The sequence below is a fragment of the Protopterus annectens genome, chromosome 5.part0 (assembly GCF_019279795.1).
Source record: "Protopterus annectens isolate FY-2018-M chromosome 5.part0, PAN1.0, whole genome shotgun sequence".
Classification (NCBI taxonomy): Eukaryota; Metazoa; Chordata; order Ceratodontiformes; family Protopteridae; genus Protopterus; species Protopterus annectens.
Genome location: NC_056735.1, coordinates 657832295 through 657857385, shown reverse-complemented (window position 1 = coordinate 657857385; position 25091 = coordinate 657832295). Strand labels below are relative to the sequence as shown.

The 25091-nt window shown below is 42.7% G+C and overlaps 1 protein-coding gene across 2 annotated transcripts in view; it reads right to left on the bottom strand.

The window, feature by feature from the left end:
* The window catches only part of TRAPPC10 (trafficking protein particle complex subunit 10), a 2525275-nt gene that overhangs the window by 232693 nt on the left and 2267491 nt on the right, over window positions 1-25091 (bottom strand). For both annotated transcript variants that reach the window (XM_044072500.1, XM_044072501.1), the window contains exon 20: window positions 8698-8868. In XM_044072500.1, coding sequence (XP_043928435.1) covers window positions 8698-8868 — 171 coding nt within the window. The remainder of the gene's footprint in view (window positions 1-8697; window positions 8869-25091) is intronic.

Genomic DNA, 25091 nt, shown 5'->3' with positions numbered 1-25091 from the left:
AAGAAAGATCAGGGCACCAGATCAACACATGGTGAGTATCTTGCTCTGGGTAGGTGAATAACACTTGAAGTGGTAGGGCTAGAAGTAGTAAGATCCTATACCTTTTTTGTTGGATCCAAGGAAGTCGCAGCCACTAATTTTTTTCTTTTTTGGCCTCGATGGTGAGGTTGGATTCATCCTGGCTCTTTTCTTGGATGGCTCAGAAACTGTGGAAGATGTATAAGGTTTTGGAGAAGATGATTTTGATTGATCTCCAGATAAAGCCTCTTCAGAGGCAGAAGGTAATAAGTCTTTTAAAATAAGTTTGAAGTTTGTTTTTTTCATTCAACAAGCACCCTGGGATTGAATCCATAGCATATGGAACAATCTTCCTGAAGATGCAATGGTCCAGAAAGTATGCACACATACTGTGGGAATCAGACATGGTAAGTATGTGCCCACACTTAACACATTTTTTAAATCCAGCAGGGTCTTTTTCTGCCATAGCAAAAAACTATAAAAGTAGTTCAAAATTAATAAAGAATAGAATTTATTTTTTTATAGGAGAAAAAGGAGAAGAAATAGAAAAACTACCAGCAATGGTAGTAAAAGGGGACTGCACCAAATGCAGAGAGAAAGCAAATACTAACAATAGTATTTACGAGGTACACACTGTACGACAGACCAAAGAAGGGAGAGAAATACTAACAATACTATTTAAAAGGTACTAACTGTACGATAGGGTAAGGGATAGGAAAAACTAAGAATTTAAGAGAAAACAGAAAAATTCTAGATTTAAGATTATAATTACAACACTTATCTGACAAATGCTTGAGAGCTATGGTCAACCACATCTTTTGCGTAAAGAGGCAAATGAAATCTGAGGTAACTTAGAGTTGGTGCATTATGGGTAAGGGAGAAGCTCAAGAGTTTTTGGTTGCCACGAGCTTTAGCAATGGCCGAGTCGGATTCGAGGGAATGGATTCAAACCCATCAGCTGAGGATAGAATGAAAATTGACAACATCAGATCTACTTTCTTTATCCTGGGAATTCAGCAGTGTTAGCAGCAACAAATCAGACGACAAAAAGAGTAAGAATACATGTACTCTTCCCATATGGGAAAAGGTTTCTCAAAGCTGTCAGGTCAAATGTGGCTTCAATATCAGACTTGTGAACATCAACACTGGTATATCTTATCTGTCTGAAAGTGGATATAGCTTTACAGGCAGTTAAACTAATAGACATGGGTAAAGGAAGTCTGAAAGCAGCAAGCACACTGGAAAAGCAAGCTATGTCTGTTATACTGCCTTGGAACATCAAGACAAGATGCCATAGGCTATTTGGTAAAAGTATTTACTTGTAACACTAAAAGGAAAAAGACAGTCTATACCATAAAGTCTTTCTTGTACTGCCCATTCAGTTAAGCATTCAAGATTCTCACAGTTTATGGAGGGACCTAGAGTGAGGAATGACACATCTCCACTCTCACAGTGTACAGATCTTTGTTATATAGCCCTAGTCTTCAAGCATGGAATGGTTTCTCTGTTCTTTCTCTTGTTACTGACCAGCCTATATATTTGTACAGCACTGATCCTGCAGAATGATGCAACTGCATTGCTGTACATTGCCAGTGCTAACAGTTCTAAAAGTGAACCATTTAGCCCTTTCAGTTTTTAACACTGCTCTTATACGATGTGGTACACCAAAGTTTTAACAGAGGCCATGTACAACAGCATTACGCGGTAAAGTACTCTTCATAACCCATTCTGACCATTTCCAGATGCTTAATAGAATACAGTCACCACATTAAACCACCAAGTTTAAATACAGCTTCATACTGTTGAAATGATGAACATTAATGCCTGAACAATACAAGGGGTTAAAGCATCCTCCAAAGGCTGCCATGCCACACCAAAATTATGCATTTTGAACAGCTACTACATGTGCGCAGTTTACTGGTCAAGTAGAGAATGAAGCCTTTTTCTTCCACATAACAGGCACCAACACCTGTGCACAACCAAGGGTCACCAATCCATCTACCGCATGTCTTTGGGAAGTGGGAAGGAATCTGGGTACCTGGAACTGTTCATGTATGTTTAATTACAATAAAATGCCTGAATGCTTCAGATACTCCTCATCCTAGTTTTCTGCTTCTCATTGGCCTGATTTTGGCGAATGATAGCTATACATAATACAGTGCCTTCTGTGGAAGGTTGGGCACCGGGCTGGCAACTCAACACTGTAAAACTCCACTGCCAATCATTAGCGGACAGATGATCCGCTGTGGCGACCCCTAACCGGGAAAAGCCGAAAGAAGAAGATAGCTATACATAATACATGCCTTTTTGTTTATTAAATATTTTCCCCATTGCCTGCCAATCATCAAATTCTCCTCCTACTGAACACCCATTCATTCCACAGTACTGGGAAATCTCCAGATCCACTGGGGTGAAAGGTGTCATACATACAGACAAACAGGGTTGCTTGTACCCTCTCAAGCATCCTGGGCATAACTGTGTTTTTAATATGAATGACCTAAACCCTCCCCTACTTGTGATATGAATACTTGCAGCACCACAAGGACCACCTATGCCCTTCTGTCCATAAATACATGCATGCACCTTCAGTCATCAGGTTAGACAGTCATGACCACTTCTTCTCTGCATCAGCTCCCCATATTGTAACAAGTCCTAGAACTCTAGAACAGGCTGTGTCCGCAGTGGTGTGAGCCGCCTGCTGAGACCATCACCTCCCAGGATGGGCATGCTCAACCTCCTTGTCAACACCTGCTAATCAAACTCAGGTCACTTGGGTCACAAGTCAGGGCTTGATTCCACTAAGTGACCTGCACATGCTAACACATGACTATTTTGTACCACAGTGGTAATAAGCTTTACACCAACGTATGATAAAACTAATAGTATCTATGCATTTTAATTACCTCTGTCTTAATTTAGAACTGCACAGTTTCTGCTGGCTCTGTGATACAGCAAAAAAAGCCTTCACAGTAGCTCTAGTTACCTAGATTTGATTAGCACTGGTCTTACAGAATGATGCAACTGCAATGCTGTAAATTGACAGTTGATTAACTATAGAAGACTGGTGAGGGGAAATGGGAATCAGCTTGCTTACCCATTCAGGGAGTGGGGGTTGCTTGATTACACCACACTAACAGACAACACTGGTAGTACCCAAATGTGCAGTTCACCACTCTAGGCTCTGGAGGTATTAAATGTTCCAAGAAATGCAAAGCACTTCAGTCTGAGTTAAGAATGTGGAACAGCATGCTCAACTGTGGTTCTGAAGTAGGAGGAAGTGCACTGACCTGCCATCCAATACAGAGGTAACAGATCAGGCATACAATAAAATGTCAAATAATCAAGGATGACCGCTCACTCAACAACACCACCTGATGACTGTTGTTTCTGGCAGCAGGCTATGGCCAATGAAGTCATGGGAATGAATAAGACACTAGAACTAGGGCAGAGAAATGGCCAAGATGACGAGGAAAAAAAAAAAAAGAGTTTCTAACAAAACAGATTACTTTGCTAAGATAATATGCACTTAATGGACAGCTTGAATGTGAAGATACAAATAAGTTACAAAATGTATCACATTTATTATCTTCCTGATGTCAAATTATGAATTTTGAACAAAAGCCTGCACTAGAAAATTTAAAATGTACTTTTATTTTGTCATCTCTTCATATTTACAATTATAGGTTCATAGGTAGATACTAGGCTATCTGCCCTAGGGCATTTATAAGCCTAGCCAGAGTGTATTTGGCTTCCGCCTCCCTATTAGATTAGCCTACTGTGCCTCTGTAAAGTAGGTCACAGAAGGTACCCTTTTAAGATTAGTTTACTGTGCCTATGTCTAGCAGGGACACAGGAGAGATACCAGGGGTGAATTTGCGATTTCCCATCCATGCGTCCAAATTTCGCTTGAAGAGGGTCAGCAAGGGGCTATGTCTAACATGAATTGGGATTCTATTCCAGAGTGAGGCGAGCCTCTGGGAAATTAATCTGTCCCTCCAGCATGTCCTATTTATTTTTGTGCTGAGGTTTAGGTCCCTGGAGCGTGTAGCTCTAAGGGACTTGGATTTTTTGAGGTGGAGCATGTCCATTAATTCTGGGTTTGACATGGCTTTGTACGTCAGGCATAGATCGCCTCTGAGTAGGCAGTAAGCAACTGAGTAGAGCTGGAGTTTCTTTAGTCGAGCTGCATAGGACATCTGTTTGTAGCCCATGATCCTCTTGGTGAGGTACTTTTGGGGTCTCTCCAGTTGCTGCAGGTGTCGGGTAAGGTACATCCCAAAAGGGGCATTGTATTCAATTATGGGCCTGATGAGTGACGAGCAGAGGGGCACAATGACCTCTCTTGATCTAGATGTGAACCCTTTCGTGATAAGGTGGGCTGTATAGAAGGTCTTTCTAACCACTTTGGCAACGTGATTATCAAAGGAGAGATTACTATCTACGTTGGTCCCCAAATCTCTAATTATTTCTTCCGTACTTAATGGATTACCACACCTATGTGGTAATTTGTGGGCACCTTGTTTTTCCCAAAGGGGGTGACTATGCACTTTTTAGCATTTAGCTTGAGGCCGTGGCTCTGGCACCAAGCATCTGTCTCTGTGAGACCCTTTTAGAGGATGCTTGTGTCAGCTGGAGATTCGATTATGGCCCCCAGTTTGCAGTCATCTGTGAACTTTGTCAGCCATAATCCCCCCGTGTTAGCCTGAACCTCAGAGAAGTATATACCAAACAAGAGAGGTCCCAGAACTGAGCCTTGTGGGACGCCACTTGTAACTGGTTTGGATTCGGACATGGCACCTGCGATTCTGACCATGTGGGTTCTATCTCTGAGCCAGTTTGCAACCCATCTTGTGATATAGGGGTTGATATTTAAGCTGGTAAGCTTATTTATGATGCCCGAGTGTGGTATTGTGTCGAAGGCTTTTGTGAGGTCCAGGTAGGCTGTGTGGACTACCTTGCCCTCATCTATGGCTTTGGTAACTGTTTCAAAGAAATCAACTAGGTTTAAGAGGCAAGATCTGCCCTTAACAAAGCCGAATTGGGTAGGGTCCAGTGTCTGGAGGCTCCCAATGTCTTTGTTTATGAGTTCCATGATAATACGCTCCATAGCTTTACAGACCAGACTAGTCAGGCTTATGGGGCGATAGTTTCTGGGGTCCGTTGTGGCACCACCTTTGTGGAGTGGGACCACTGTAGCTGTACGCCATTCTTTGGGTACATATCCTGTAGTAAAGCTAAGTTTGAACAGTGACTTAATGTGAGGGTTCAGTTCTTCTTGGAGCTCGTGTAAGACACAGCCTGGGACACCGGCCGGTCCCATAGATGCTGTGTTTTTTGCTTTGGAGAGGGCAGCTTTCACCTGTGCATCTGTGATGTCAGGGAGGTTACATTCAGTTGGGATAGGCATTTGCTCCTTTGGGGGGGGGGGGAGAAGTTTGCGCTGAATCTGTCTGCCAGGATGTTGGCTATGTCTGTAGGTTTGGTATATTTTGTACCGTTATGCAACAATTCAGAGCATATCTGGGAGTTTCCGCCCATGTTCCTGACATAACTAAAGAAGGCCTTGTGATTATCTTTAGTGTCTAGGGCAATTTTTTTTTCGAAACTGGCCTTTGATGATTTTATGAGGGATCAAATTTTCTTGCTAATACTGATCAGAGATGCCATCCCTTTTTGGGATTTTGCTCTGTCATGTAGTAGCTTCCTCCTTCTGTTGTATAGCTTATTTATGGCCGGGGTCCACCAGACCGGTCTCCTGTTTTTGGAGAAGTGAGTCTTGGTTTTATATGGGATAGCACGATCCATGCATTCCTGCAGGTGCTCATAGAATGCATCTGTAAAGGATTCTGCGGATTGGGCTGTATTATCCTCTGGCCCAGGGGCTTTGAAGGATTCCACCTCAGTCTTGAGAAGTGCAAAGTTGGCTTTTGAGAAATTCTTTACAGTGATTTCCTTTCTGGGGGTGGGGATGGGATATGGATGTCCAGGGAAATTTGTTTATGGTCTGATCTTACCAATGAGGGGTTTACCTCTGGTGTGGAACAGAGTCCCCATGTTGGTGATGACCAGGTCCAATATGTTGTTCCCTCTTGTTGGAGTGGTGACCAGTTGTTCCATTGCGTTAGAGTTTATAAATTCAAGGAACCGTTGGGCGAGGGTGTTTGGACTTGAGTAGTTTTCCCAGTCAATGTTTGGGTAGTTGAAGTCACCCAATAACATAGTGTTTGGAGAGACCTTCATATTGTCCAGTGTTCTCAGGAATGCCAAGTGGGGTTCCTGTAATAGGGAGGGTGTTCTGTCGCAGGCTACAAACTGAAAGGCAGTTTTGCCTGCTGTTAGTTGCACATGGATGGTTTCCGATGCTTCGTGCAGTGACACTAACCTGGAGGTGTAGGTATCTTTGATGAATATAGATACTCCCCCTCCTTTTGTGCTTCGGTCTGAGTTTTGGGGCCGAAACGCATGGTATGAGTTATAACCTGGTAGTGCTGGGGTGCTCTCAGGAGCTTTGAACCAGGTTTCTGTTACTGCACAGACATCGATTTTCTCCATACTGAGGAGAGCCTCGAGTGCATGCATCTTGAGGTTTAGACTTCTGGCATTGAGTAGCATTACCTTTAGTTTTTTTATCCTTGGGGTGTCTATGGAGGTGGGTTTGTCCCTTGAGCCTTGCCTAAAATAGGCTCTATGGGGGTGGCAAGAGCCTTGGTCAGTATACGAAAGCCTAAGGGTGACAGGTGCAAGCCGTCCCTAGCGAAGCAACGTGGCTTGTCGAGCATGTCATCCCAGGCTGACAGACACTGGATCCCCTTTGAATGACACCAATACTTTAGCCAATTGTTGAAACTGATCATTTTGTCTTTATACTGTGGCATCATTCTTGGTGAGGGCAAGATGCTACTCAAGGTCAGGGTCATACCAGCCTGGGCTACATGGTCAGAGAGCTCCTCTGTGTCTCTTTTCATGTAGTCCAGGGAGTACGTCTCAGGTCATTCATACCAGCATGGACAATGACGGAGTCATACTTGTACTTGCTTTATAGTGACCTGAGTGCTTGCGTTATGTGGCGGATCCTGGCACCTGACAGGCAGCTTACAGTGACCTTCTCCTTGTTCAGTTTGGTGAGCGTGACGTCAGTGTGCCGGACAATAGAGTCCCCTATAACAAGTGTATTTGGTGTGTTGTTTGGCCTTAAGGGCTGTGACTGTGAGGCACACTGATTTTGTGAGATATGTGATTCGTGGGTATTGTTGAGGGGTGGCTGTTGCTTGGATATCTGCTTAGGAGGTCTTTGCTGTTTAGGCAGATTTTTATTTAGTGCCTCCGAGTATGTTTTTGTGTGTTTATGTGTTGGGTATGCAGATGCAATAGGTCTCTGTGAGACTGGATTTGTGGTGTGGGTGGTTGCCTTTTCCTCCTGACTGACTGTACCAGTCTTGGGTTGAGAGAGCTCTGCCTCCAGTTTGGCTGTGTAACTGCATCTCTCACATGAATTAGAGTTTGTTGGAAGGAGAAGAGGGTTGTCTGTGTACATAAGGCAATTGTAACATTGCCTCAAAATTCCCAGATTCACCAGCTGGACTGGAGAGTAACCTTGAAACTGACCCTTGGACATACCAGATTAGTATAGGGAACTGTTTTTTTTACTGATCAGATTAGGGAAGGGAACTGATTTTTCACTTGATCAGGAAGGACCAATTGGGAGTCTAATACTTATGAGAAGTCAAGGAGGGTGTAGTGCTTTAGTTAGTTAGTGTTTCCTTATAAGAGCTGAGCAAGTGCAGGGCTTTAGAAAGAGAATAGAGTGATTACTTTGAGAGTTTGAACAGTTCTAAGGGAAAAAGTGAAGAGCAGACTTTGTGGAGCCTGGAATAGTTTAAACCTGTTTAGGCGGTGCTGCCCGACGCTGCTCAGTGTGCAAAACCGTGCAAAAATAGAGTTGTAGGGTTTTAAGAGAGAGAGAGATCAAGGAGTTTAGAATTGACCCAAAATGGCCAATAAAACTACAGCTTCTAGGTAGTAACCACTCCTCCAGGGACAGGCAGGCTGTTCAGTGTTAACCACTCCCACTGGTGAACACAGAGACTTCCCTTTAGCCCAAGCAAGCACTGGCCTTCTAGAAACTTCCAAACAGTTCAGAACAGCAAATCTGTAACTGAACTTTCTTAACTTTCAGAAAGTGGGAAAAATGCAAGATTTTTTTTTTTTTTCTTTTTGTTGAAGTTTAAAGGTAGCAGAGATACACAAGCAGCAAAATAATCGCAACAGTGCAATAAATGACCCCACACTTGAGTGCTAGGCCAAAATCAGGTAATTATGTGAACAAATGAAACCAAAGTCTCGGGGAGAAAAAAAATAAATGTATAGTGTTAGGTATCTTCAGAACAGCAATACTAACATCAAAATTTAAGCATTATTTAAGTCAAAGAGATAAAGTAGAGCTTTCAAATGTGCATTTTTATCAAAATTCCAAAAAAAAAAAATGTAAACATCAGCGCCATAAAACAATGACATATATATATATATATATATATATATATATATATATATATATATATATATATATATTTACTACACATAAACACACACACACATATATACACACGTATGAAATAAGCACCTTAGTAACAGCTCATGTAAACCCTACAAAAATTAATATGATACTCAATATTCACTTACAAAGAAGTTTTCCAGTTTGAATGCATAGATGTAGGGCTTCGTACAGGCAGCTGGAGTTTCATTAGAAATGGGAGAAAACGTTACAGAGAACTGGCAATGGAAACAGGCTGGAGGATCTTTGGTCCACTTCAACTCCCAGAGAAAGATTATAGACTGCTTACTGAGGATTTGCTTGAAAAGAGAAAACACTGCTTTTAGTGTCTACACCATAACATAAATGGGAGAAAAATGCAAATAAATAAATAAAAATAAAGGACGGCATGTCAGAATGTTGAATGATGACTTGCAATGTTAATGGGCTACAGCAATATAAAAAAGCGGGAAGAGGCAAAATAAGATTATTAGTAGCACAAGAGACATTCTTCAAAATTGAGTGGCAAAGCATAGCTGTGACCATGGGTTGTGTAAGTTTCACTCACACAAAATCAAAACAAGTGCTACAGTTTTGCTCCTTGCTTTTCGTGTAAACAAAACAAAAAAAAAAGACAGGAGAAATGTGGAAATACATAGTGAAAACAGAAAAAGTACAGTTGTGTAGGTAAACTTACCATAACAGTAGATGTTTGAATGACCACTACTGTGGCAGCCTTAGCTATAACAACTCTTGTTTCCTGGGGAAGCTTAGCAGCGATAGTCGGTTGGTATCTACTTCTCTGAAGTCCAGGCCAACACGAAGGGACTCTGGCTGACAAAGTTCGCAGAAGATTGCAAGTTGGGAGCTATTATTAACTCCCCAAGTGATGTTGAGATCCTACAGAAAAGCCCCACTGAGACCAACGACTGGTGTCAGAAAGTACAGTTGTGTACCTACCATAAATGTAGATGTTCGAGTGTATTCACTGTTGCAGTCATTACACTTGGGTTATCCTGCTGGCAGGCTACCCGCAGTCGGCCTGAATTCCAAAGTCCTGGTCTGGCATCAGTTGCTGTCGCCTCTTCCCTGACGTCAGTGCGCCAGGGGTATAAAAGATGCAGCCAACGCCATTTTCTTCAGTTTTCCTTGCCTCAGATGTCAGGTGCCCCCAAAAGGGTAGGCTAAAAATTCTGCTCATAAAAAAGCATGCACTAACATAAACATTACCTTCATCTACAAGCAAATACACCACATAGGTTGTATAGAATAGAGAAGTACAGATAAGTCCCAGCAATAAAAGGGGGATGGTGGGAGGGTAACCCGAACTGCAACAGTGAATACACTCTAAAATCTACATTTATGGTAGGTACACAACTGTACTACGTTCATCATCTTTCACTGTTGCAGTCATTACACTTGGGTTGAATACCAAAGCTGAGGTTGGGTGGCTGGGCCTAAATAGAATTAGGAGTGGCTATGAGGTCCTGCAGAACTACAGTGGCAAAGCCTGCTCTGGATTTAGAGTAAAGAGGTAAGTGGTAGTGCTTTGTAAAAGTGTGCACTGAAGTCCAAGTTGCAGCCTCCAAAATGTCCTTGGTTGGTACTCCTCTGAGGAAGGCTGCTGAAGTGGCTGCTGCTCTGGTTGAATGTGGCCTAATGCCCTTAGGCACTGATTTGCCATGTTGTGAATAGCAGAAACGAATGCAGTGGCCTATCCATTTTGAAATAGTCTGCTTTGAAATAGCTTTTCCTTGCGATCCTGCAGCATATGCCACTAAGAGTTGCTCAGTCTTTCTGAAAGCTTTAGTTTTGTCCAAGTAAAAGCGTAGCTATCTGTGTATGTCCAAAGAATTCGGAAGTCTCTCCCCCTTATTCTGTGGGTTTGGATAAAAGGTAGGCAAATGAATGGTTTGGTTAAGAGCCACACTGGGCACTACCTTAGGCATAAATGTTGGGTTTGTCCTTAGAGAAACCCTGTCCAGATGGAAAATAATAAAAGGTTCCACAGCCATTACTGCCTGTAACTCTGAGACTCTTCTTGCTGAAGCTATTGCTAGGAGCAGAGCTGTTTTCCATGATAAGTATTTTATCTCAGCTGTATTGGCTGGCTCAAAAGGAGGCAGTGTGAGCTTTTCCAAGACAAAACTGAGGTCCCATGCAGGTATTGGAGCTCTCCTTGGAGGTCTTATGTTTTTGGCCCCTCTGAGATACTGCCTTAGCAGTGGATGTGAAAAAATAGGGGGTCCGTATTGTAATGAGCTGAAATGGCAGAGGCATGGATCTTAATTGATGAGAAGGATAGGCCTTTGTCCAGCATCTCAGTTAGGTATTGTAAAAATCTGAGGAATATTTGGTACAAGTGTGTCCATTCCTTGTGCCTGGTTCCAAGCACAGAATCTCTTCCATTTTTCTGTATAAGATTTTCTGGTGCTGGGCCTCCTGGCTTCCAAAATAACATCCATAACTGCTTTACAGAGAGGTGTGTTCTGAATGGTTATATTATCCGCCATGCAGCCAGATTTAGGGTTCGGAGTTGGCTGTGCAGGATCTGATTATTTTGTTGGGTCAGCAAATGAGAAATTTGAGGTAATGTCCAGGCTGGGCCTTGAGACAAGCTCTTTAGGATTGGGTACCAGTGCTGGCATGGCCAGTCTGGGGCAATCAGTATAATTTTTGGCTTCTCTTGTCTGACCTTTAGGAGTACCTTGGGGAGGAGAGGCAGTGGAGGAAAAGCATATACTGTAAGAGTTTTCCAGCTGAATGATAGGGCGTCCACTTTCCATGCTTGTTTGTGATACGTCCTTGTGCAGAATCTCTGTAGCTCGCAGTTGTGAGTGGAGGCAAATAAATCTATGTCTGGGCATCCCCATTTCCCTGTTATCATGCTGAAGATTTGTGGATCTAGTTTCCACTTGTGAGGATCCATGAGGTTTCTGCTTAGTTCGTCTGCCAGAGTATTTGTCTTTCCTGGCAGGAATTGTGCTTGCAGGTGTACTTGATAAGTCAATGCTGTGTTCCACAAAGTCATGGCTTGTCTGCAGAGGGGGTAGGAATGTGTGCCTCCTTGCTTGTTTATGTACCACATGACTGTAGTATTGTCCGTCTTTATCAGCAGTTGTCCTGGATGAAGTAGATCCTTGAAGGCTGTCAGGGAATTCTGTACAGCTAGTATCTCTTTTTGATTGATATGAAGAAGCATTTGGCTTGCGGGTCATGTGCCCTGAATACATTTTCCTGCCATGTGGGCCCCCCAGGCATAATCTGATGCATCTGTTGTTAGTGTCTGCCTGGCTGTGGGTAAAGTGAATGGCTGTCCCTTGTTGTGGTGACAAGCCTGTGCCCATCGAAACTCCTGCTGCAGGCAGGGAATGAGGGTAATTAATGTTTTCAGGCTGTGACAATGTTGAGCCCAAACACTTTTTAGATACCATTGTAGTGTCCTCATATGCAGTCTTGCATATGGAATTGCAGAATGCAGGATGTCATGAAGCCCAAAGCCTGCAGAATTTTTCTTGCAGATAACTGGGTCTTTGCTGCCATCATTTTGAAGTAAGAAGTCAGTTGCCTTTGTTTGTCTGGCGTGAGATAAGCCATCTGGGCAGTTGTATTTAAGCTTGCACCCAGGAATATCATCTCTTGAGAGGGTACCAGTTTTGATTTCTTGTCGTTCACTGTGTACCCTAGGCAAATTAGTAATCTTTTTACAAACGCCAGATGCTTCAGTAGAATGTCCTTGTTCTCTGCTTGATTAAGGCAGTCGTCCAAGTAAGGATATATTTGTATTCCTCTTTGTCTGCAAAATACAATTACTGGTGCCAGGCATTTTGTGAAGATTCTGGGCGCAGTAGATAAGCCAAAGGGCAGTGCAGAGAATTGGTAGTGCATTGAGCCAGCTATGAATCTGAGGTATCTTCTGCAAGATTGTCTGATTGGGACATGCAGGTATGCCTCTTTGAGGTCCAAAGTTACAAGCCAAGCCTTCTTGCCCAGCATGGGCAGAAGCTGCTGCAGAGTCAACATTTTGAATTTTGGAATGTCCAGAAAAGTATTTAGAATAGACAGGTCCAGTATTGGTCTCCAAGCTTTGTCCTTTCTGGGTACCAAGAAAAGCCTTGAGTAAAATCTTTGTCCCTGCTCTTGCTGTGGTACTCGCTGAATAGCCCTCATGTCAATGAGGGATGAAACTTGCTTTTGTGCCTCTGCCCATTGATTGTGTGGCAGGTCTGGCATACCTTTTGTCTTTGGAAGGGTGTGAAAGTGGAACCTGTAGCCCTGAGACACTATATTCAAGACCCATTTGTCCTGGGTGATCATGTGCCAATTTTGTGAAAAAAGTGCTAGTTTTCCCCCTAAGGGTGCTGCCAAAAGATAAGTGTTTGGCATTGGCAGAGGAAAGTCATTGGGACTGTTTCTTGTATGGATGTGATTTGTCTTCTCTGCTTTTGGAGGTAGAAGCACCCCATTGTTTAGGTCTATATGAGCCTTGGGGCTAGGATCTGCCTCTAGGGCATCTGTATCTGCCTCTTTGTGGCCTGTCTGACTGGAAAGGACCAATTCTTAGAAGGCCAATTCCTGCTAAATCTGGGTGGCTGTACCTGTAGGAAATCCTTAACTGTCTGCATAGATTTCACTTTATCCTCCATTTTCTTCAACACCGCTTCTGCCTTAACACCAAACAAAGTATCATGCTGTAATGGAGCATCCAATAATTTTGCTTTAACATGATCAGGCAGATTCTGTTCCTTTAACCAAGCATGCTTTCTAATGACAGAACCCGTGACAGCGGCCCTGCAAGAGGCCTCCAGTGAATCAAAACCACATTGCAAAGCATGCTTTCCCACTTGCTCAGCTGCATGCAATAAATCCTGCATTTCCTTGTTATCAGCACATTCAGAATTTGTCAACATTTTCTGTTTTAGCAGTGACATTAAGTATTGCTGATATTTAAGCATATGAAATTGACAATTTAAAGCCCTTCCAGCAAAGGTAGCAGAAGTGTAAACTTTTTCTGTCCAGTGCCCTAGAATCCCTATCAGAGGGGACAGGGTTTTTTGCAGTGAAAGCCTTGACCCCTTTGGGACCCTGAGATATAGTTTCTGGGTCAGCAGCAGGGTTTTTATATAGAAATTTATGAGAGTCTGGAACCCTGTAGTATCTGTCTGGCTTAACAGGTGCAGGGGGTATAGAGTCAGGAGACAGGCCGGACTCTGAAAATACATCATCTACAAATGTTTAGAACAGGTGGAATAGCAAGAGGTCTGTGCCAAGGTAGTAAAAGAAAGTCTCTGAGCCTTTTCTTAGATTCTGAGTAATTTTGGCTCTCCCAGTGAACATGCTCCCTCATGGTATGCAGGGTTTCCCCAAAAGAATAATCAACAGGAGGAGAGGCTGAAGGAATAGATTCTTCAGCATCAGAATCCTCATAGGGAGGAAGAGAGTATCCCTGTTCAGAAGAGGAATCAGAGGAAATGGAAACCTAATCAGAAGAGTCATATTCTGTCTCTTGCCTAGGCCTCTTATCAGGAGGGGGATGGGAACCCCTGATCAAAGTAATTAGGTCTTCGGCCATTTTAAGCATCTGTTTCTTAGGCATGGAAGTCTGTCCAAGAGAATGCTGTACTTGTTTCTTTGTCTTTAGAGCTGTTTTAGTCTTTGCCTTTGAGGTTTGCTTGACATATAACTGTGTAGGTCTGTAAACACCCTCAGAAGCCGATGCCTGCTCAGCGGCTCCGTACCCATCTGAGGGAAGTTTCCGAGTGTCCAATACTTTGAGTATCCAGAGGTCTAGTCGGCTCCATGTGGGAGTTGGAAGCGGCCTGTGGCTCTGAGGTAGCGGGCGTCAGGGGCTGCGAAAGCGCCTCTGGCGACTGGCCTAGCGGAGGCCTCGTCGTCGGTTTTGGAACTCGGATGCCTGTCCTTTTCCTTGCGTTTTTTATAAACTCCGGTCGTCGGCTGTTCCGATGGCATTATATAATTAAATCTTCGGCCAAAGTAATGAAAGGCAAAATCGTACCGACGCTTAATAGTGCGTTGGTTAAATCTAGCACAAAACAGACAGCTAGCAACGTCTTGGTCAGGACCTAGGCAAGGAATACAGTAAGAATGAAAATCCTTATGAGGTATTTGCTTCCCACAAGAAATACAATTGTTAGCTTTTTCTGACATCGGTCTGGAGCAAGAAAAAAGTTTCCCCAACGGGGTACTTAGTTTTAATGAAAACTTCGGATCTGAAATTCGATTTGAAAATCTCAGGAGTCGGCCGACCGGCTCTTGCGAACTGCTTTTGCTTCGGGCACCGCGTGGCAAGAAAGACTGAAAAAAATGGCGTCGGCTGCATCTTTTATACCCCTGGCGCTCTGACGTCAGGAAAAAGGCGACAGCAACCGACGCCAGACCAGGACTTTGGAATTCAGGCTGACTGCGGGTAGCCTGCCAGCAGGATAACCCAAGTGTGATGACTGCAACAGTGAAACACGATGAATCCTTAAACTCCATGCCAAAAAATGTGTCGTCATCCACTTTGGGAAAAACCCAGTTCCCATGAATTACCACATCAATGGTAGTCCACTGAACACAGAAGGCATTATAAGAGATCTGGGAACACAGGTTGACAGCAAACTCTCTTCTGACCACCACATTGCCACTGTTGTCAGAAAGTCCTTCTATGTGGCACACCTCATTACTAAGGGTTTTACATCCAGGAAGAAAGAAGTCATTGTCTCAGTCTACTCTTCCCTCATTAGGCCAGTCATAGAGTATAATGCCCCATTTGGCATGTACCTCACTAGACACCAGCAACAACTGGAGAGGCTGCAAAAGTACCTCACAAAGAGGATCCTAGGCCTTAAACACTTCTCTTACATGGACTCAAAAAAACTCCAACTATTCTGTCTCATATTGCCTACTTAGAGACGATCTCTGCTTGACTTAAAAAGCCATGTCTGACCCAGCTCTGTTAGAAATGTTACATCTAAAGAAATCCCAATCCTTCCACACCACATGCTCCAGAGACCTCAACCTCATTACCAGAATCAACAAAACGTGCTGGAGGGACAGGTTCATAACTCAGAGACTGACCATGCTATGGAACAGACTTCACAAACATGTCAAACAGAGCACCTCACTGGCCCTCTTCAAGAGAAATCTTGATGAGTGGATGAGAAATAGAAAATTCACCCAAAGGATCACTTGAGTGGCTCTACTCAACAGAGGCACTGGGAACCAAGGTCAGGTGGCCCGATGCCATGGTAATCCTATGGGCTAGGCTTGTAAAGGCACCAGAGCCATTAGCCTAGTACACACCTATAAACCTATGAAGCTAAAACAGGAAAGTAGCAAAGAAACAAACTTCTCACAGAAAATAAAAAAAACAATAAAAACACTTTAAACACTTTCCTCAACCCCAACAAGTTAAAATAAACAGTTGCCATACAGAAAAAGTGGTTTTAAACAACTTTTTACCACAAAATTAAAAAAGTGCACTTCCATTTAAAAGTACATTGAAGCCTTTTAGAGTTAGGCTAAATGCAAAACCTCAGTCACAGCAGAGGATGACGCCATACTACAGCTGCTGTGTAGTCCACCATCCCAGGAACCATTAGGTTCCAATCCCAGTTTGTTCCCTACCCCATGGATGGCCTCTGGTCTGAAGGGTTAACATGGAATCTAGGGCTGAGGGGACAAAGGGAACTCTGGCAGGCTAGTTGAAGTCAGAGCTGAAAAAAAAAGTTATGTACTCACCATAACGTTCCATGTTTGTTGTCCATCTCACCTTCAATCTTATTGGCTGGGTTCGGAACCGATCCTCGGTTCTGACTCCGCCGCATATTATATTAAAGCTCGAGGTCTTCCACCGGCTCTTGGCTGTATCCCCATCTCCTCATGCTGTAGAGAAGCTCCCCAAATCTTGTCTGCTGATGACCATAAGTACCTAAGGTACTATCAAATACATCACAAGAAGACAATGAAGGAGGTCAGAGACACACTTGCCAGGAAAGAACCTCTCTGCCCTCTTTGTTCTCCAGGAGCCATTGGTAGGGGAATAGGAGGGTGGGATGTAAGAATGAAGGTGAGATGGACAACAAACATGGAATGTTATGGTGAGTACATAACTTATTTATGTTATGTTGTCCTATCTCACCTTTATTCTTACTGGTTGGGACAGCATCCCTAGCACCATATTTCTTGGGTGGCTCATGGGATTAAATTTTTCAGGACAGTGGACCCAAAGGAGGCCTTGTCCCTGGATACCAAATCTAGTTTGTAATGAGTTATAAAGGTGGGTTTTGCCCAAGTTGCAGCAGCACAGATACTATCAAGTGGTAGTCTAGCTCTAAAGGCAGAATAAGTTGCCATGGCTCTTGTAGAATGAGCTTTGACTTTAAAAGGGGAGAATCATGTTATTAGAGTTATATATAAACGTGACACAATCTGAGAGCCATTCTGAAAGAGTGACCTTAGATATAGGGGGCACCTTTCTTTGCTTCTGAGAATGACACAAACTGGTCAGATTTTCTGTAATCCTTTGTTCTATGCAAACAGAAACGTAATTGCCTATGTACATCCAACTGATGAAGCTCATATTCTGCCATGTTGCAATGGTTTCAGAAGAAAACTGGTTGCTCTATGGATTGATTTAGATTAGAATCTGAACATACTTTTGGCAGCAAGGATGGGTTTGTTCGAAGAGAAACCCTATCTTTATGAAAAATCATATAGGGTGGCTTAATTGATTAAGCTTACAGTTCTGAAACTCTTCTGACAGAAGTGATTGCCACCAACATACTTGTTTTCCATGTTAAAATTTTAGATCACATGATGATCCAGGTTCAAAGAGAAGAAGGATTAAGCAGGAGAGAACCAGGTGTAGGACCCATGGGGATAGGGGTGTTTTTATGGGGGGGCCTTAACAATGAGTACCCTTCAGGAAGGGTTTGCATAGTTTGTGTGATGTCAAATTAGGGGCGGGCAAAAAATCGTTATGGAAATTAGATATTGCTGCTAACTATACACGAATGGAAGCTGCAGCTGCGCCTTTATTAAATAGATTTGCCAGAAATTAAAGGATAGAAGTTATTCAAGCATAGAAAGGATCACTGTATGTCTTATCAATGCCCAGGAAGAAAACCTTTTCCATTTGCTGATGTATAATTTTCTTGTTGATGCTTTATTAGAAGAGATCAAGATATGCTTGACGGAATGAGGGAAGTTAGGAAGTCTAGTTATATTTGGAACTGGAGCAGCCAAACTGTCAATTTGAGGATTCGAAGACAAGGGTGGAACGTTCCAGACAGTCAGAAGGTCTGGAACTGCTTCCAGAACCCACAGCCCCTCCAGAAGGTGAGGCCATAGGAAGGGGAACCAAATTTGATGAGGCCAATATGGAGCAATGAGGATCAACTCGTTTCCCAATGAGTTGGCTTTCTGGAAAACTTTGGGTATCAGTGGAAAGGGAGGGAAGGCATAAAGGAACCCCGAGGACCAATCGTGTACAAGTGCATCCCTTGGATGGGGGGATCCGGGCAAAAAAGCTGCTGCATTTGGCATTCATGGGAGTGGCAAAAAGATGGCAGCAAGGCTGGCCCCATTTGCGGAATATCCTCTCCGCTACTTCTTGTTTTAAGGATGATTCGTGAGGCATGAGAATCGCTTTGCTGAGTTTGTCTGCTATCACGGACCTCCTGGGGATGTAAGTTGCTATGAGAAAGTGCTAAGAGATCGCCCACTGCCACAACCTGGGGGCCTCTCGACAAAGGGGGGTAAGACCTGGTTCCCCCTTATTTGTTTATATACCAGACAACCAACATGTTGTCTGTCTGTATTGCAATTGTTACAAAACAGGTTTAGCGCTTTCAACCGTACATTACAGTCTTCCTCAGAACACTTTATTCAAAACATTTGAACCATTTTATATAATCCTTAATAGAATAATTAGAACAATTAATTCAAATTCCCGCCGAAAAATATTTAAAAGTATTTAAAAAATCATTTAAAGGCGTATTCCCATAAAACACACATTATGCATAGGTGTTTTTTTAAAAAACTAGTCCATATTTATGAACTAACTTGAAAAAGTCAGTTGGATTAAAATGCTTAAACAATATATTATTTTTAAAAATTAAAGCAAGATAAATGGTGGCAACTAATAATGCAAAGGTATGACATTGCTAAGCTTGCAGTACATAAAATAATGCAATGCTTTATATATAATTAATTACAAATGACCTTTCTAATAACAGTCAACAATCACTTCATAAAATATGGGTAATATCATATAATGCTTTTGCAACTAGTTTTCTGATTAAATTCCTGAAACATGAAAAGCAGATGGTCACTTTACATATATCATAATAAAAAAGGTTTGATACTAATAAAATCGTTCAAACCTGGTTTCCGTGCGGAATCGGTCAATATCTGCCATCTGCTTTCCTTAAGAGCTAATTCATTTTTCCAATTTCCATTAAAAGGAGAGATAGACACCTGATCAATAATACTAAAGTGGAAACTGTGATCACTGCCTTTATCTGCAATATGCCTATATAGAGCATTTTTGTTATCACACTTCTGTACCCTATATTGGTGTTCATACAGCCGTTTCTTCAGCTGTCGCTCTGTTTTGCCTATATAATGTGCTTTACACAATTTGCATAATGCCACATAAACCACACCTTTGGTTTCACAGTTTCCTTTCAAACTTTTTATATAGGTAGCATTAAGGTCATTTAACCTAAAACCTTTTTCCTGATTGATATATTTGCACTGTCTACACCTGCCACACTTGGTTGTCCCTCTATTGACCTCACTTTTGGTACTAACCCTCTTAGTACTAGCCCTCTCCAACAATCTTTTGACATTGGGGGCTGTCTTATACACGTGTCTGGGCACTTTACCTAGAATCTCCTCTGAATCCAAGGCTGCTAACATTTCCCAGTGTCTTCCAAGAATATCAATAATGATGTTAGTGAACGGAGTGTACGTAAGAATACATACTCTTCCCATACTAGTATGTTTATTCTTATTTGCTGTTGTCATGCTATAGTTTCCCAAAATAGGAATGTATTTTGATCCCCACTGGCTCTGTACTTGATTGGTCACTTCAGTAACCATTCTATCAGGATATCCACGATCCAAGAATAACTGTTTAAGAACTGTTAATTCCAAAATCATGGTATCCCTGGTAGAGCACATCCTAGCAACTCTAATACTTTGACCTTTTAAGATGTTCCTGAAAACATGAGGAGGATGGTTACTAGTGTAGTGAATGTAGTCGTTTGAAAAAGTGGGTTTCCTGTAGACCCTAGACCTAAAACCTTCAGAGCTGTGACTAATGAGTGTATCTAGGAACGGTGTTTCTGTACGATGATAGCTGTGGGTAAAATAGAGAAATTCTGTGGTGGAATTGAGATAAGACATGAAATCATCCAACCTGGTCACCGAAGCGTTCCAAAGAATGAAAATATCGTCGAGATAACGTGCGTAGTACAAGATGTCAGAATCAAACTGACTATTGAACACGTATCTCGATTCCCACTCGAGCATGACCAGGTTGGCATACATAGGGGCACAAGAAAATTAGTTGCAAAAGCATTATATGATATTACCCATATTTTATGAAGGGATTGTTGACTGTTATTAGAAAGGTTATCTGTAATTAATTATATATAAAGCATTGCATTATTTTATGTACTGCAAGCTTAGCAATGTCATACCTTTGTATTATTAGTTGCCACTATTTATCTTGCTTTAATTTTTAAAAATAATATATTGTTTAATCATTTTAATCCAACTGACTTTTTCAAGTTAGTTCATAAATATGGACCAGTTTTTTAAAAAAACACTTATGCATAATGTGTGTTTTATGGGAATACGCCTTTAAATGATTTTTTAAATACTTTTAAATATTTTTCGGCGGGAATTTGAATTAATTGTTCTAATTATTCTATTAAGGATTATATAAAATGGTTCAAATGTTTTGAATAAAGTGTTCTGAGGAAGACTGTAATGTACGGTTGAAAGCGCTAAACCTGTTTTGTAACGCTGGATTTATGTGGAATTAAACGTCTTTTTATTGGTGTACGAGCAGTGTGTTCTTGAATATATCCACTCGAATTGGGCTTCAATCAGTTGCTTATACTTTCATTGTTCCTTTGTATTGCAATTGTTCCCAATGGAAGACAGTCCTGGAGTGCCTACAACATCAAAAGTACCGCTCTCGTATCTAGGATATTGATGTGCAAATGGGCCTCGTGATCCTGCCACATGCTTTGTACTGTCCTGCCCAGATAATGCCCCCCCCCCCCCATCTGGGAGGAGTCCATGGTCATTGTGGCAACCAGTTGAGGGGGAAGAAATGGCTGACCTGACATCACGTGACTGGAGTGAAGCCACCAGCGAAGGTCCTTTTTGCAGGACTCTTATCAGAATTTGCTGAGACATGGGTAGATCCTGTAATGACCCCTGGGTGAAAAGTAGCCACTGTAGAATTCCCATGTGCATGTATGCAAGTGGAACTAAAGTTATTGCTGCTACCATGGTTCTCAAGACTTTCAAGATGGTTTTTGCCTGTACTTTTGTTTTGGAGAGGAGGTTGGAGACTTGGTGTCTCAGAACTAGGACTCTTTCTGTAGGAAGTTTTGCCTTCATGTTTATTGTATCTACATCTGCCCCTATAAATACAATATGTTGCGATGGCAACAAGGCAGATTTTTTGTAATTTATTGTGATTCCCAGGTGAGAGCAGAGAGATAGAGTGGTGTCTCTTGATTCCAGTAGTAGGTGCTTGGTGGTGGAAGTTAGGAGCCAGTCATCTAGATGGGGAAACACTCGGAATCCTATATGTCTCAAAAGAGCCATTACTACTGCCATGCACTTGGTGAACACACTCTGGGGGCTGTAGTGAGACCAAAGGGCAGCACTTGAAACTGGTAATGACTGGATACCAGCCAGAAGCACAGATGACTCCTGGATGACCTGTCCATCTTTATGTGGTAGTATGCATCCTGGAAATCTATGGAGCACATCCAGTTGTCTTTTCCCAAGAAGCGAAGAGTGGACTGCAGTGTTACCATCTGGAACTTGGTCATTTTTACTGATTTGTTTAATCTCAGATCCAAAATTGGTCTCCAGATCCTGTTCCTTTTGGCAGTAAAAAGAACCTTGAATAAGTTCCGGATCCCATTTGGTCTGTGGGGACTCTTTGGATGACTTTCTTGTCTAGCAACTTTTGAATTTCTAGAGTTGCTCAATCCCTCTGACTGAGTGGAACGTCTGGTGTTTTTTTTATGTTTGGGATGGGAACAGAAAATGGTATGGAGTATCCTCTGGATATGACCCCTTGCACCCATTTGTCTTTTGTTATTTTTAGCCAGGCTTTTAGGTACAAGGATAAGCGACCCCTGACTGCCTCCAGAGATGGACAGATGAGCTTCCTTTCAGGAGCGCTGAAAGGGTCGACCACAGAAGGAATCTCTGTCACCCTGGTTTTGCAGACCCCCTCTGCCACGAGGATGGCGTCTTCCACTTGTACTTCCCTCTCTGCCCCTGGGGGAAGAGTCACCACTTGTGTCCAGGAAAACTGTCTGGGATTTACAGAACCACATCTTCTCCACCTTCTGGCCTTTTGGATAAGGTGTAGAAGGTATGGAAAATTGGATTCCGATGGCAGAGAGCGTCTTTCCTTCTTGTTCACCTGGTTAGCATCTCCTTAACTTTTGGCCCGAACAAGGATGAGCTGTTGAATGGAGCATTGATAAAAGAAGCTCTGAAAGGCTCCACAAAGTTGCATAAGCGCATCCAGGAATGTCTCTCCTTAGGGATATTCCTGAACCCGCTGCTCTGCTCTCTCCATCTACTGCATAACAAATGAGCCTCATGGAGGAGTTGACCACAGAATTAATTTAAGGTGGAGAGCTGAGAGGAAACCTTGTCTGACACCCCCTGAAGCTACTGAACCTTGTAGAGTATCTCCTAGCTCCTTTAGAAAATCTCTTTGTAGCCTTGAGTCGCTGAAGTAAACATGAGCTTCCTGTATCTTTCCATCATATGGGACTCCTTGTTCGGTGGATGGACAGTAGAGGATGTTTCAGAAAGTTGCTTTTTGGTGGCAGCTGCCACCACCATAGCATCTACAGGGACACCCTTGGTCAAGAAATCTTTATCTGAGGGGGCTGTGATAAACTTATTTGGCCTACTAGGGACAGGCTCCACTGCATCTGGAGACTCCCACATCTTTCAACTAACTAGTTCCATAAGTTCATCGAGGTGGAGAAACCCAAGTGGCTGAAAGGTGAGACTCAAAGGCCTTCAGGTAAACAGACTCATCAGAAGGGTTGATGGGCTTCCAGCCGCCTCTCTGTTTAAGGATTTCTAGGATGTCTGTGAAAAAGACATCTCCGAGGAAGACCATGGGAACCCCTATGACTCACTGAGGTCTATGTCTGAGGTGACTGACTCATCAGGGGAGTCCAAATGCTTCCTCTTGGAAAGTCTCTTTCGAGGGACCTCTTCAGAAGTCTATTCTGGAGAGGTTTCAGAAGACAGGGGTTCACCCGATGAGGTACCCTGAGGCCTAGGGTCTCCTCTGGTCTGTGGATGGTGTGGTACAGGAACAGAGGCCGGTGCCTTAGAGGGAGGAAAGTTGGAACCCTTGAGTGGGGCTGTCTGTGCAGACAGCACCTTCCTCATCAGCTCAAAAGCCCCCTTCCCTGATCCAAAGATACTTCCAGCTCCAAGGAGGCAGAAAAAAATCCATGGAACCAAGGGGGTCGGCTCCGAATCTGATGCAGGAGCTGAGCTTATCCGCGCCAAAGCCCTGAGAGACAGGGTCAGATGCAATAACTGCCTGATCCGAACACCATCCCCGGACCAGACCAGAGAGCGTCAGCTCCTAGACTCCTCAGACAGAACTGAGGATCTCAGAGCAGATGTCGGTTCCGAAGAGACCAAGATGGTTCTCGGCAACAATAGATCCACATAAGTTGGTTCCAAGCATTCCAGCTCAGAAGGCCTGGGTTGCCTTGGAGGAGGAATAAAAGTTGGTGGAATGGTTATGGTTGGCTCCGAATCCCTGGGTATTGGAACAGAGAGGAGTTTAGCCAGCGCCAGAGTCTTCAGAAGCCCATGCACCAGCCTATCCGCATCATTGCCCGAAAAGCTCCTGGAGGACTTGGAGGAAAGGGTAGGAGATCTTACTGATTGTAAAATAGGTGATCTCAATACAGGAGTAATTGGCTCCAATTCTGGGAACCGGCTCCCGAGTTCAATCTCCATTGGCACCGATAAAGGTGGAGCCGATTAAGCAGTTTTTGTTGTTTCCAAAGTAGTTTTAGCCAGAGATGCAATTTTACTCAACTTTTTATCCATCTCTGATTGTCCTGAAGAGGGAGATCTTTTTGTGGACTTGTCCGATTTGGATGAAGGAGATTTCACTGCTCCTGAAGTACCTTGACCTTCTTCTAGAGCTTCTTAGAAGGGGGACTTCAACAGACCTCTCACAATCAATTTATTTTTATGCTCTAACAGCACTCTAGAGCTAAAAGAGTGATATACTGAGCAAGACTCTTGAAGATGTACTGCTCCCAAGCAGTAAACACAAATGGTATGAGAGTCAGAAATCGACATCTTCTGGTTGCATCTAGTACATTTTTTTTTAAACCCAAAGGCCTGGTTTCTTTATGCTCCTTATACATGCTTAAAACTAAGAGCACACACACAATATAACTACAGAAAAAAACTTTTTTTTTTTTTTGTTAACAGAAATCCAGTAAGAGAGAGAAATACTATTAGTAGAAAGAACAATAAGATGCCCGCCAAGTAAAACAGGCAGTGAAAATCATCTAACTTAAATGGACTGACACTCTTTCTTCAACAGTGGGAAGGAGAAAGTAAATCAATTCACAACAAGAACAAGATGCCTTTAACAAATAAGGGGCTCCTGCAGCCCTCTAACTTAAACAGGCTGACGCCTTTCAAACTTAGGTTTTTTTTTTTAATAACAGATACATAAATTAAATGGGATAGGGGAAAAACAAGGCCAAACGAGAAAAACGAAGGCCTTCAGCAATAAAAAGCAACAAACTAGCTAATAACTTGAAGAAAGCTAAAACTAACTAAATATAAGTAAAAATAGAATTATTTCCTAAGAGTATGGTAATAAAATGTTGAACACTTAGCCAGAGCCAAAATGGAAGCCTCCAAACTCTTCAGTGGCAAACGAGATCTGGGGAGCTTCACTACAGCATGAGGGGATAAGGATACAGCCATGAGCCAGTGGAAGACCTCGAGCTTCAGTATGTGGCCGAGTCAGAACAGAGGATCGGTTCCGAACCCAACCAGTAAGAATAAAGGCAAGATAGGACAACATAACATGAGTTTTTTTTCCTGTAGTCCCCCTTTTGTAATTTTTTTTTTAAAGAACAATTTTTATTCACTCTCTATCAACATTACATCACTCCATACACTTCATGATTGTTACAGGGGTAATATCTACCCTGATAACTGTCAACTGAATGGAAGAACCTCCCCTCCTCTCTTTTATTATACA